Below are 14,313 nucleotides of genomic sequence, written 5' to 3' on the forward strand. Positions count from 1 at the left end.
TAAAGAGCTAAGAGTTGGGCGGATGGAGTTGCATGTTCCACTGTTGAGACAGTGAAGTTATGAGCTAAGAGTTGGGCAGGTGAAGTTGTATGTTCCACTGTTGAGACAGTGAAGTTATGAGCTAAGAGATGGGCAGGTGAAGTTGTATGTTCCACTGTTGAGACAGTGAAGTTATGAGCTAGGAGTTGGGCAGGTGAAGTTGTATGTTCCACTGTTGAGACAGTGAAGTTATGAGCTAAGAGTTGGGCAGGTGAAGTTGTATGTTCCGCTGTTGAGACAGTGAAGTTAGTAGCTAAGAGTTGGGCAGGTGAAGTTGTATGTTCCGCTGTTGAGACAGTGAAGTAAAGAGCTAAGAGTTGGGCACCTGAAGTTGCATGTTCCAATGTTAGGGCAATGAAGTTATGAGCTAAGAGTTGGGCTGGTGAAGCTGTATGTTCCACTGTTGAGACAGTGAAGTAAAGAGCTAGGAGTTGGGCACCTGAAGTTGCATGTTCCACTGTTTTGAGACAGTGAAGTAAAGAGCTAAGAGTTGGGCGGATGGAGTTGCATGTTCCACTGTTGAGACAGTGAAGTTATGAGGTAAGAGTTGGGCAGCTGAAGTTGTATGTTCCACTGTTGAGACAGTGAAGTTATGAGCTAAGAGATTGGCAGGTGAAGTTGTATGTTCCACTGTTGAGACAGTGAAGTTATGAGCTAAGAGTTGGGCAGGTGAAGTTGTATGTTCCACTGTTGAGACAGTGAAGTTATGAGCTAAGAGTTGGGCAGGTGAAGTTGTATGTTCCCCTGTTGAGACAGTGAAGTTATTAGCTAAGAGTTGGGCACCTGAAGTTGCATGTTCCAATGTTAGGGCAGTGAAGTTATGAGCTAAGAGTTGGGCTGGTGAAGCTGTATGGTCCGCTTGTGAAGCTGTATGTTCCGCTGTTGAGACAGTGAAGTAAAGAGCTAAGAGTTGGGCACCTGAAGTTGCATGTTCCATTGTTTTGAGACAGTGAAGTAAAGAGCTAAGAGTTGGGCGGATGGAGTTGCATGTTCCACTGTTGAGACAGTGAAGTTATGAGCTAAGAGTTGGGCAGGTGAAGTTGTATGTTCCACTGTTGAGACAGTGAAGTTATGAGCTAATGTTTGGGCAGGTGAAGTTGCATGTTCCACTGTTGAGACAGTGAAGTTATGAGCTAAGAGTTGGGCAGGTGAAACTGTATGTTCCAATGTTGAGGCAGTGAAGTTATGAGCTAAGAGTTGGGCAGGTGAAGTTGTATGTTCCAATGTTAGGGCAGTGAAGTTATGAGCTAAGAGTTGGGCAGGTGAAGCTGTATTTCCGCTGTTGAGACAGTGAAGTAAAGGGCTAAGAGTTGGGCAACTGAAGTTGCATGTTCCAATGTTAGGGCAGTGAAGTTATTAGCTAAGAGTTGGGCAGGTGAAGTTGTATGTTCCACTGTTGAGACAGTGAAGTTATGAGCTAAGAGTTGGGCAGGTGAAGTTGTAGGTTCCGCTGTTGAGACAGTGAAGTTATTAGCTAAGAGTTGGGAAGGTGAAGTTGTATGTTCCACTGTTGAGACAGTGAAGTTATGAGCTAAGAGTTGGGCAGGTGAAGCTGTATGTTCCACTGTTGAGGCAGTGAAGTTATGAGCTAAGAGTTGGGCCGGTGAAGTTGTATGTTCTGCTGTTGAGACAGTGAAGTAAAGAGCTAAGAGTTGGGCACCTGAAGTTGCATGTTCCAATGTTAGGGCAGTGAAGTTATGAGCTAAGAGTTGGGCAGGTGAAGCTGTATGTTCCGCTGTTGAGACAGTGAAGTTATGAGCTAAGAGTTGGGCACCTGAAGTTGCATGTTCCAATGTTAGGGCTGTGAAGTTATGAGCTAAGAGTTGGGCAGGTGAAGTTGTATGTTCCACTGTTGAGACAGTGAAGTAATGAGCTAAGAGTTTGGCGGATGGAGTTGCATGTTCCACTGTTGAGACAGTGAGGTTATGAGCTAAGAGTTGGACAGGTGAAGTTGTATGTTCCACTGTTGAGACAGTGAAGTAAAGAGCTAAGAGTTGGGCACCTGAAGTTGCATGTTCCACTGTTTGAGACAGTGAAGTAAAGAGCTAAGAGTTGGGCGGATGGAGTTGCATGTTCTGCTGTTGAGACAGTGAAGTTATGAGCTAAGAGTTGGGCAGGTGAAGTTGTATGTTCCGCTGTTGAGACAGTGAAGTTATTAGCTAAGAGTTGGGGAGTTGAAGTTGTATGTTCCACTGTTGAGACAGTGAAGTTATGAGCTAAGAGTTGGGCAGGTGAAACTGTATGTTCCAATGTTGAGGTAGTGAAGTTATGAGCTAAGAGTTGGGCAGGTGAAGTTGTATGTTCCAATGTTAGGGCAGTGAAGTTATGAGCTAAGAGTTGGGCAGGTGAAGCTGTATGTTCCGCTGTTGAGACAGTGAAGTAAAGAGCTAAGAGTTGGGCACCTGAAGTTGCATGTTCCAATGTTAGGGCAGTGAAGTTATGAGCTAAGAGTTGGGCAGGTGAAGTTGTATGTTCCACTGTTGAGACAGTGAAGTTATGAGCTAAGAGTTGGGCACCTGAAGTTGCATGTTCTACTGTTGAAACAGTGAAGTTATGAGCTAAGAGTTGGACAGGTGAAGTTGTATGTTCCACTGTTGAGACATTGAAGTTATGAGCTAATGTTTGGGCAGGTGAAGTTGTATGTTCCGCGGTGGAGATAGTGAAGTTATGAGCTAAGAGATGGGCAGGTGAAGCTGTATGTTCCGCTGTTGAGACAGTGAAGTAAAGAGCTAAGAGTTAGGCACCTGAAGTTGCATGTTCCAATGTTGAGGCAGTGAAATTATGAGCTAAGAGTTGGGAAGGTGAAGTTGTATGTTCCGCTGTTGAGAAAGTCAAGTTATGAGCTAAGAGTTGGGCAGGTGAAGTTGTATGTTCTGCTGTTGAGACAGTGAAGTAAAGAGCTAAGAGTTGGGCACCTGAAGTTGCATGTTCCAATGTAAGGGCAATGAAGTTATGAGCTAAGAGTTGGGCTGGTGAAGCTGTATGTTCCGCTGTTGAGACAGTGAAGTAAAGAGCTAAGAGTTGGGCACCTGAAGTTGCATGTTCCACTGTTTTGAGACAGTGAAGTAAAGAGCTAAGAGTTTGGCAGATGGAGTTGCATGTTCCACTGTTGAGACAGTGAAGTTATGAGCTAAGAGTTGGGCAGGTGAAGTTGTATGTTCCACTGTTGAGACAGTGAAGTTATGAGCTAAGCGATGGGCAGGTGAAGCTGTATGTTCCACTGTTGAGACAGTGAAGTTATGAGCTAAGAGTTGGGCAGGTGAAGTTGTATGTTCCACTGTTGAGACAGTGAAGTTATGAGCTAAGAGTTGGGCAGGTGAAGTTGTATGTTCCACTGTTGAGACAGTGAAGTTAGTAGCTAAGAGTTGGGCAGGTGAAGTTGTATGTTCCACTGTTGAGACAGTGAAGTTATGAGCTAAGAGTTGGGCAGGTGAAGTTGTATGTTCCGTTGTTGAGACAGTGAAGTAAAGAGCTAAGAGTTGGGCACCTGAAGTTGCATGTTCCAATGTTAGGGCAGTGAAGTTATGAGCTAAGAGTTGGGCAGGTGAAGCTGTATGTTCCGCTGTTGAGACAGTGAAGTTATGAGCTAAGAGTTGGGCACCTGAAGTTGCATGTTCCAATGTTAGGGCTGTGAAGTTATGAGCTAAGAGTTGGGCAGGTGAAGTTGTATGTTCCACTGTTGAGACAGTGAAGTAATGAGCTAAGAGTTTGGCGGATGGAGTTGCATGTTCCACTGTTGAGACAGTGAGGTTATGAGCTAAGAGTTGGACAGGTGAAGTTGTATGTTCCACTGTTGAGACAGTGAAGTAAAGAGCTAAGAGTTGGGCACCTGAAGTTGCATGTTCCACTGTTTGAGACAGTGAAGTAAAGAGCTAAGAGTTGGGCGGATGGAGTTGCATGTTCTGCTGTTGAGACAGTGAAGTTATGAGCTAAGAGTTGGGCAGGTGAAGTTGTATGTTCCGCTGTTGAGACAGTGAAGTTATTAGCTAAGAGTTGGGGAGTTGAAGTTGTATGTTCCACTGTTGAGACAGTGAAGTTATGAGCTAAGAGTTGGGCAGGTGAAACTGTATGTTCCAATGTTGAGGTAGTGAAGTTATGAGCTAAGAGTTGGGCAGGTGAAGTTGTATGTTCCAATGTTAGGGCAGTGAAGTTATGAGCTAAGAGTTGGGCAGGTGAAGCTGTATGTTCCGCTGTTGAGACAGTGAAGTAAAGAGCTAAGAGTTGGGCACCTGAAGTTGCATGTTCCAATGTTAGGGCAGTGAAGTTATGAGCTAAGAGTTGGGCAGGTGAAGTTGTATGTTCCACTGTTGAGACAGTGAAGTTATGAGCTAAGAGTTGGGCACCTGAAGTTGCATGTTCTACTGTTGAAACAGTGAAGTTATGAGCTAAGAGTTGGACAGGTGAAGTTGTATGTTCCACTGTTGAGACATTGAAGTTATGAGCTAATGTTTGGGCAGGTGAAGTTGTATGTTCCGCGGTGGAGATAGTGAAGTTATGAGCTAAGAGATGGGCAGGTGAAGCTGTATGTTCCGCTGTTGAGACAGTGAAGTAAAGAGCTAAGAGTTAGGCACCTGAAGTTGCATGTTCCAATGTTGAGGCAGTGAAATTATGAGCTAAGAGTTGGGAAGGTGAAGTTGTATGTTCCGCTGTTGAGAAAGTCAAGTTATGAGCTAAGAGTTGGGCAGGTGAAGTTGTATGTTCTGCTGTTGAGACAGTGAAGTAAAGAGCTAAGAGTTGGGCACCTGAAGTTGCATGTTCCAATGTTAGGGCAATGAAGTTATGAGCTAAGAGTTGGGCTGGTGAAGCTGTATGTTCCGCTGTTGAGACAGTGAAGTAAAGAGCTAAGAGTTGGGCACCTGAAGTTGCATGTTCCACTGTTTTGAGACAGTGAAGTAAAGAGCTAAGAGTTTGGCAGATGGAGTTGCATGTTCCACTGTTGAGACAGTGAAGTTATGAGCTAAGAGTTGGGCAGGTGAAGTTGTATGTTCCACTGTTGAGACAGTGAAGTTATGAGCTAAGCGATGGGCAGGTGAAGCTGTATGTTCCACTGTTGAGACAGTGAAGTTATGAGCTAAGAGTTGGGCAGGTGAAGTTGTATGTTCCACTGTTGAGACAGTGAAGTTATGAGCTAAGAGTTGGGCAGGTGAAGTTGTATGTTCCACTGTTGAGACAGTGAAGTTAGTAGCTAAGAGTTGGGCAGGTGAAGTTGTATGTTCCACTGTTGAGACAGTGAAGTTATGAGCTAAGAGTTGGGCAGGTGAAGTTGTATGTTCCGTTGTTGAGACAGTGAAGTTATTAGCTAAGAGTTGGGCACCTGAAGTTGCATGTTCCAATGTTAGGGCAGTGAAGTTATGAGCTAAGAGTTGGGCAGGTGAAGCTGTATGTTCCAATGTTGAGGCAGTGAAGTTATGAGCTAAGAGTTGGGCAGGTGAAGTTGTATGTTCTGCTGTTGAGACAGTGAAGTAAAGAGCTAAGAGTTGGGCACCTGAAGTTGCATGTTCCAATGTTAGGGCAGTGAAGTTATGAGCTAAGAGTTGGGCAGGTGAAGCTGTATGTTCCGCTGTTGAGACAGTGAAGTAAAGAGCTAAGAGTTGGGCACCTGAAGTTGCATGTTCCAATGTTAGGGCAATGAAGTTATGAGCTAAGAGTTGGGCTGGTGAAGCTGTATGTTCCGCTGTTGAGACAGTGAAGTAAAGAGCTAGGAGTTGGGCACCTGAAGTTGCATGTTCCAATGTTAGGGCAATGAAGTTATGAGCTAAGAGTTGGGCAGGTGAAGCTGTATGTTCCGCTGTTGAGACAGTGAAGTAAAGAGCTAAGAGTTGGGCACCTGAAGTTGCATGTTCCAATGTTAGGGCTGTGAAGTTATGAGCTAAGAGTTGGGCAGGTGAAGTTGTATGTTCCACTGTTGAGACAGTGAAGTAATGAGCTAAGAGTTTGGCGGATGGAGTTGCATGTTCCACTGTTGAGACAGTGAAGTTATGAGCTAAGAGTTGGGCAGGTGAAGTTGTATGTTCCACTGTTGAGACAGTGAAGTAAAGAGCTAAGAGTTGGGCACCTGAAGTTGTATGTTCCACTGTTTGAGACAGTGAAGTAAAGAGCTAAGAGTTGGGCGGATGGAGTTGCATGTTCCACTGTTGAGACAGTGAAGTTATGAGCTCAGAGTTGGGCAGGTGAAGTTGTATGTTCCGCTGTTGAGACAGTGAAGTTATTAGCTAAGAGTTGGGAAGTTGAAGTTGTATGTTCCACTGTTGAGACAGTGAAGTTATGAGCTAAGAGTTGGGCAGGTGAAACTGTATGTTCCAATGTTGAGGCAGTGAAGTTATAAGCTAAGAGTTGGGCAGGTGAAGTTGTATGTTCCAATGTTAGGGCAGTGAAGTTATGAGCTAAGAGTTGGGCAGGTGAAGCTGTATGTTCCGCTGTTGAGACAGTGAAGTAAAGAGCTAAGAGTTGGGCACCTGAAGTTGCATGTTCCAATGTTAGGGCAGTGAAGTTATGAGCTAAGAGTTGGGCAGGTGAAGTTGTATGTTCCACTGTTGAGACAGTGAAGTTATGAGCTAAGAGTTGGGCACCTGAAGTTGCATGTTCTACTGTTGAGACAGTGAAGTTATGAGCTAAGAGTTGGACAGGTGAAGTTGTATGTTCCACTGTTGAGACATTGAAGTTATGAGCTAATGTTTGGGCAGGTGAAGTTGTATGTTCCGCGGTTGAGATAGTGAAGTTATGAGCTAAGAGATGGGCAGGTGAAGCTGTATGTTCTGCTGTTGAGACAGTGAAGTAAAGAGCTAAGAGTTAGGCACCTGAAGTTGCATGTTCCAATGTTGAGGCAGTGAAATTATGAGCTAAGAGTTGGGAAGGTGAAGTTGTATGTTCCGCTGTTGAGAAAGTCAAGTTATGAGGTAAGAGTTGGGCAGGTGAAGTTGTATGTTCCGCTGTTGAGACAGTGAAGTAAAGAGCTAAGAGTTGGGCACCTGAAGTTGCATGTTCCACTGTTTTGAGACAGTGAAGTAAAGAGCTAAGAGTTTGGCGGATGGAGTTGCATGTTCCACTGTTGAGACAGTGAAGTTATGAGCTAAGAGTTGGGCAGGTGAAGTTGTATGTTCCACTGTTGAGACAGTGAAGTTATGAGCTAAGAGATGGGCAGGTGAAGTTGTATGTTCCACTGTTGAGACAGTGAAGTTATGAGCTAAGAGTTGGGCAGGTGAAGTTGTATGTTCCACTGTTGAGACAGTGAAGTTATGAGCTAAGAGTTGGGCAGGTGAAGTTGTATGTTCCACTGTTGAGACAGTGAAGTTAGTAGCTAAGAGTTGGGCAGGTGAAGTTGTATGTTCCACTGTTGAGACAGTGAAGTTATGAGCTAAGAGTTGGGCAGGTGAAGTTGTATGTTCCGTTGTTGAGACAGTGAAGTTATTAGCTAAGAGTTGGGCACCTGAAGTTGCATGTTCCAATGTTAGGGCAGTGAAGTTATGAGCTAAGAGTTGGGAAGGTGAAGCTGTATGTTCCAATGTTGAGGCAGTGAAGTTATGAGCTAAGAGTTGGGCAGGTGAAGTTGTATGTTCTGCTGTTGAGACAGTGAAGTAAAGAGCTAAGAGTTGGGCACCTGAAGTTGCATGTTCCAATGTTAGGGCAGTGAAGTTATGAGCTAAGAGTTGGGCAGGTGAAGCTGTATGTTCCGCTGTTGAGACAGTGAAGTAAAGAGCTAAGAGTTGGGCACCTGAAGTTGCATGTTCCAATGTTAGGGCAATGAAGTTATGAGCTAAGAGTTGGGCTGGTGAAGCTGTATGTTCCGCTGTTGAGACAGTGAATTAAGAGCTAGGAGTTGGGCACCTGAAGTTGCATGTTCCAATGTTAGGGCAATGAAGTTATGAGCTAAGAGATGGGCAGGTGAAGTTGTATGTTCCACTGTTGAGACAGTGAAGTAATGAGCTAAGAGTTTGGCGGATGGAGTTGCATGTTCCACTGTTGAGACTGTGAGGTTATGAGCTAAGAGTTGGACAGGTGAAGTTGTATGTTCCACTGTTGAGACAGTGAAGTAAAGAGCTAAGAGTTGGGCACCTGAAGTTGCATGTTCCACTGTTTGAGACAGTGAAGTAAAGAGCTAAGAGTTGGGCGGATGGAGTTGCATGTTCTGCTGTTGAGACAGTGAAGTTATGAGCTAAGAGTTGGGCAGGTGAAGTTGTATGTTCCGCTGTTGAGACAGTGAAGTTATTAGCTAAGAGTTGGGAAGTTGAAGTTGTATGTTCCACTGTTGAGACAGTGAAGTTATGAGCTAAGAGTTGGGCAGGTGAAACTGTATGTTCCAATGTTGAGGTAGTGAAGTTATGAGCTAAGAGTTGGGCAGGTGAAGTTGTATGTTCCAATGTTAGGGCAGTGAAGTTATGAGCTAAGAGTTGGGCAGGTGAAGCTGTATGTTCCGCTGTTGAGACAGTGAAGTAAAGAGCTAAGAGTTGGGCACCTGAAGTTGCATGTTCCAATGTTAGGGCAGTGAAGTTATGAGCTAAGAGTTGGGCAGGTGAAGTTGTATGTTCCACTGTTGAGACAGTGAAGTTATGAGCTAAGAGTTGGGCACCTGAAGTTGCATGTTCTACTGTTGAAACAGTGAAGTTATGAGCTAAGAGTTGGACAGGTGAAGTTGTATGTTCCACTGTTGAGACATTGAAGTTATGAGCTAATGTTTGGGCAGGTGAAGTTGTATGTTCCGCGGTGGAGATAGTGAAGTTATGAGCTAAGAGATGGGCAGGTGAAGCTGTATGTTCCGCTGTTGAGACAGTGAAGTAAAGAGCTAAGAGTTAGGCACCTGAAGTTGCATGTTCTAATGTTGAGGCAGTGAAATTATGAGCTAAGAGTTTGGAAGGTGAAGTTGTATGTTCCGCTGTTGAGAAAGTCAAGTTATGAGCTAAGAGTTGGGCAGGTGAAGTTGTATGTTCTGCTGTTGAGACAGTGAAGTAAAGAGCTAAGAGTTGGGCACCTGAAGTTGCATGTTCCAATGTAAGGGCAATGAAGTTATGAGCTAAGAGTTGGGCTGGTGAAGCTGTATGTTCCGCTGTTGAGACAGTGAAGTAAAGAGCTAAGAGTTGGGCACCTGAAGTTGCATGTTCCACTGTTTTGAGACAGTGAAGTAAAGAGCTAAGAGTTTGGCAGATGGAGTTGCATGTTCCACTGTTGAGACAGTGAAGTTATGAGCTAAGAGTTGGGCAGGTGAAGTTGTATGTTCCACTGTTGAGACAGTGAAGTTATGAGCTAAGCGATGGGCAGGTGAAGCTGTATGTTCCACTGTTGAGACAGTGAAGTTATGAGCTAAGAGTTGGGCAGGTGAAGTTGTATGTTCCACTGTTGAGACAGTGAAGTTATGAGCTAAGAGTTGGGCAGGTGAAGTTGTATGTTCCACTGTTGAGACAGTGAAGTTAGTAGCTAAGAGTTGGGCAGGTGAAGTTGTATGTTCCACTGTTGAGACAGTGAAGTTATGAGCTAAGAGTTGGGCAGGTGAAGTTGTATGTTCCGTTGTTGAGACAGTGAAGTTATTAGCTAAGAGTTGGGCACCTGAAGTTGCATGTTCCAATGTTAGGGCAGTGAAGTTATGAGCTAAGAGTTGGGCAGGTGAAGCTGTATGTTCCAATGTTGAGGCAGTGAAGTTATGAGCTAAGAGTTGGGCAGGTGAAGTTGTATGTTCTGCTGTTGAGACAGTGAAGTAAAGAGCTAAGAGTTGGGCACCTGAAGTTGCATGTTCCAATGTTAGGGCAGTGAAGTTATGAGCTAAGAGTTGGGCAGGTGAAGCTGTATGTTCCGCTGTTGAGACAGTGAAGTAAAGAGCTAAGAGTTGGGCACCTGAAGTTGCATGTTCCAATGTTAGGGCAATGAAGTTATGAGCTAAGAGTTGGGCTGGTGAAGCTGTATGTTCCGCTGTTGAGACAGTGAAGTAAAGAGCTAGGAGTTGGGCACCTGAAGTTGCATGTTCCAATGTTAGGGCAATGAAGTTATGAGCTAAGAGTTGGGCAGGTGAAGCTGTATGTTCCGCTGTTGAGACAGTGAAGTAAAGAGCTAAGAGTTGGGCACCTGAAGTTGCATGTTCCAATGTTAGGGCTGTGAAGTTATGAGCTAAGAGTTGGGCAGGTGAAGTTGTATGTTCCACTGTTGAGACAGTGAAGTAATGAGCTAAGAGTTTGGCGGATGGAGTTGCATGTTCCACTGTTGAGACAGTGAAGTTATGAGCTAAGAGTTGGGCAGGTGAAGTTGTATGTTCCACTGTTGAGACAGTGAAGTAAAGAGCTAAGAGTTGGGCACCTGAAGTTGTATGTTCCACTGTTTGAGACAGTGAAGTAAAGAGCTAAGAGTTGGGCGGATGGAGTTGCATGTTCCACTGTTGAGACAGTGAAGTTATGAGCTAAGAGTTGGGCAGGTGAAGTTGTATGTTCCGCTGTTGAGACAGTGAAGTTATTAGCTAAGAGTTGGGAAGTTGAAGTTGTATGTTCCACTGTTGAGACAGTGAAGTTATGAGCTAAGAGTTGGGCAGGTGAAACTGTATGTTCCAATGTTGAGGCAGTGAAGTTATAAGCTAAGAGTTGGGCAGGTGAAGTTGTATGTTCCAATGTTAGGGCAGTGAAGTTATGAGCTAAGAGTTGGGCAGGTGAAGCTGTATGTTCCGCTGTTGAGACAGTGAAGTAAAGAGCTAAGAGTTGGGCACCTGAAGTTGCATGTTCCAATGTTAGGGCAATGAAGTTATGAGCTAAGAGTTGGGCTGGTGAAGTTGTATGTTCCACTGTTGAGACAGTGAAGTTATGAGCTAAGAGTTGGGCAGGTGAAGTTGTATGTTCCACTGTTGAGACAGTGAAGTTATGAGCTAAGAGTTGGGCACCTGAAGTTGCATGTTCTACTGTTGAGACAGTGAAGTTATGAGCTAAGAGTTGGACAGGTGAAGTTGTATGTTCCACTGTTGAGACATTGAAGTTATGAGCTAATGTTTGGGCAGGTGAAGTTGTATGTTCCGCGGTTGAGATAGTGAAGTTATGAGCTAAGAGATGGGCAGGTGAAGCTGTATGTTCTGCTGTTGAGACAGTGAAGTAAAGAGCTAAGAGTTAGGCACCTGAAGTTGCATGTTCCAATGTTGAGGCAGTGAAATTATGAGCTAAGAGTTGGGAAGGTGAAGTTGTATGTTCCGCTGTTGAGAAAGTCAAGTTATGAGGTAAGAGTTGGGCAGGTGAAGTTGTATGTTCTGCTGTTGAGACAGTGAAGTAAAGAGCTAAGAGTTGGGCACCTGAAGTTGCATGTTCCAATGTAAGGGCAATGAAGTTATGAGCTAAGAGTTGGGCTGGTGAAGCTGTATGTTCCGCTGTTGAGACAGTGAAGTAAAGAGCTAAGAGTTGGGCACCTGAAGTTGCATGTTCCACTGTTTTGAGACAGTGAAGTAAAGAGCTAAGAGTTTGGCGGATGGAGTTGCATGTTCCACTGTTGAGACAGTGAAGTTATGAGCTAAGAGTTGGGCAGGTGAAGTTGTATGTTCCACTGTTGAGACAGTGAAGTTATGAGCTAAGAGATGGGCAGGTGAAGTTGTATGTTCCACTGTTGAGACAGTGAAGTTATGAGCTAAGAGTTGGGCAGGTGAAGTTGTATGTTCCACTGTTGAGACAGTGAAGTTATGAGCTAAGAGTTGGGCAGGTGAAGTTGTATGTTCCACTGTTGAGACAGTGAAGTTAGTAGCTAAGAGTTGGGCAGGTGAAGTTGTATGTTCCACTGTTGAGACAGTGAAGTTATGAGCTAAGAGTTGGGCAGGTGAAGTTGTATGTTCCGTTGTTGAGACAGTGAAGTTATTAGCTAAGAGTTGGGCACCTGAAGTTGCATGTTCCAATGTTAGGGCAGTGAAGTTATGAGCTAAGAGTTGGGAAGGTGAAGCTGTATGTTCCAATGTTGAGGCAGTGAAGTTATGAGCTAAGAGTTGGGCAGGTGAAGTTGTATGTTCTGCTGTTGAGACAGTGAAGTAAAGAGCTAAGAGTTGGGCACCTGAAGTTGCATGTTCCAATGTTAGGGCAGTGAAGTTATGAGCTAAGAGTTGGGCAGGTGAAGCTGTATGTTCCGCTGTTGAGACAGTGAAGTAAAGAGCTAAGAGTTGGGCACCTGAAGTTGCATGTTCCAATGTTAGGGCAATGAAGTTATGAGCTAAGAGTTGGGCTGGTGAAGCTGTATGTTCCGCTGTTGAGACAGTGAATTAAGAGCTAGGAGTTGGGCACCTGAAGTTGCATGTTCCAATGTTAGGGCAATGAAGTTATGAGCTAAGAGATGGGCAGGTGAAGTTGTATGTTCCACTGTTGAGACAGTGAAGTTATGAGGTAAGGTTTGGGCAGGTGAAGTTGTATGTTCCACTGTTGAAACAGTGACGTTATGAGCTAAGAGATGGGCAGGTGAAGTTGTATGTTCCACTGTTGAGACAGTGAAGTTATGAGCTAAGAGATGGGCAGGTGAAATTGTATGTTCCACTGTTGAGACAGTGAAGTTATGAGCTAAGAGATGGGCAGGTGAAGTTGTATGTTCCGCTCCGGAGACAGTGAAGTTATGAGCTAAGAGTTGGGCAGGTGAAGTTGCATGTTCCAATGTTGAGGCAGTGAAGTTATGAGCTAAGAGTTGGGCAGGTGAAGCTGTATGTTCTGCTGTTTAGAGAGTGAAGTAAAGAGCTAAGAGTTGGGCACCTGAAGTTGCATGTTCCACTGTTGAGACAGTGAAGTTATGAGCTAAGAGTTGGGCAGGTGAAGTTGTATGTTCCACTGTTGGGACAGTGAAGCCATTTGAGATGAAGCAACTTACCTCCGGCTTCAGAATGACAGCCTTCCTGTACAGGCCCTCTGCATCAAGGTCTCTACTGTTTTGCCTGCAACCACATGAAACATGCTCTGTGTAGACAATGTTGATACATGTTCTGTGTACACAATTACTGGTAGTAGATACATGTTCTATGTACACAATTACAGGTAGTAGATACATTTTCTATGTACACAATTACAGGTAGTAGATACATGTTCTATGAACACAATTACTGGTAGTAGATACATGTTCTATGTACACAATTACAGGTAGTAGATACATGTTCTATGTACACAATTACTGGTAGTGGATACATGATGTTCTACGTACATTATTACTGGTAGTAGATACATTTGTCATTCTCCTAGGACACTTAACACCCTGGAGGCCGAGTTATTCCTCTGATCTACATGTTGATTAGTTCTCAAAAGTGACTGTCTGGTGAGAATTGCGCTAGTGTGGCACTGGATTTATCTCAGACTATAAAATGACGCTGGGATGTAGAATATTTAAGTTCCCATTTGATGGTTTGAAAGTGAACTGCAAAAGTTAAACTGGTTTGAAAAAGAGACTGGTAAAGGTTGTCCGAGATTTTGTTATGTGTACAAAAACAACTTATTTCACCACTTTGTTTCATATACTTAAAGAAATGTGCGATGACAAACTTTATTTAACAGCCTTATGGAAACTTTGAGCGAACAAAATAATGCCCGATATTTGAACAACGTACATATATATATATAAATATCTCAAATGGATTTGTTTACTGATGTAATCTTATACACTCGATACGAAAAATTGCTTGCCATAAATGACGAAAACCTCTTTGATGTTAAAAGATAAGAGAGGGGTTACAAATGGGGTATAAGTCTGCTATGCTTAGCACCAGTTCTTTCTAACTCTGCTCAAATAGCCTGCCGACACCTTCCGTTTTTATCCTTCCCAAATTATCGAAAAGGTATGTTGTTTCACACTTCTTCAGCATGGACTCGGATAGAAATATATTGTAAGCTATCGACTCCACAGTTATGTGGATTGCTGTCGCGATTAAGAACATTTTTGACGTGAAATCCTTGATGCGTGTTTCGTGTTTTCGAAGTGTCAATTTAAATCACACAGTTTTACAAAATGAAATGTCAATGTTTGGACGTAAAGCAGACTAATTGTTTGTCAAAATATCTATGGAAAAGTATGCTGCCATCTTGGATGAAGATAAAATAAACTTACGACAGGTATGGGGCTATCTTAGATTTACGACAATCTTAAGATATCTTAGGGCTACGATAGTTTCGAAAATATGCTACGATGGCCTATGATTTTCTTACGATAAATTTACGATAATTTTAGGACTACGGTCGTTTCGAAAATCTAGGCCCTGAATAAAGAATTCAATACAATACTCAATACATTACATATCAATGCTTGGTATTCATACACCACTCTGAAAGTATACTGAAGCATACGTAAAATATGTATATCAGGCCCATT

The 14,313-nt window shown here is 43.6% G+C and overlaps 1 protein-coding gene across 3 annotated transcripts in view; it reads right to left on the minus strand.

Moving 5' to 3' along the window:
- Nucleotides 1–14,313, minus strand: part of LOC124118346 (protein O-mannosyl-transferase TMTC2-like) — a 475,717-nt gene that overhangs the window by 40,905 nt on the left and 420,499 nt on the right. For all 3 annotated transcript variants that reach the window (XM_048383557.1, XM_046480439.2, XM_046480438.2), the window contains one exon: nt 12,829–12,892. In XM_048383557.1, coding sequence (XP_048239514.1) covers nt 12,829–12,892 — 64 coding nt within the window. The remainder of the gene's footprint in view (nt 1–12,828; nt 12,893–14,313) is intronic.

This window comes from Haliotis rufescens, unplaced genomic scaffold (genome assembly GCF_023055435.1).
Source record: "Haliotis rufescens isolate VD_foot unplaced genomic scaffold, xgHalRufe1.0.p SCAF_5, whole genome shotgun sequence".
Taxonomy (NCBI): Eukaryota; Metazoa; Mollusca; class Gastropoda; order Lepetellida; family Haliotidae; genus Haliotis; species Haliotis rufescens.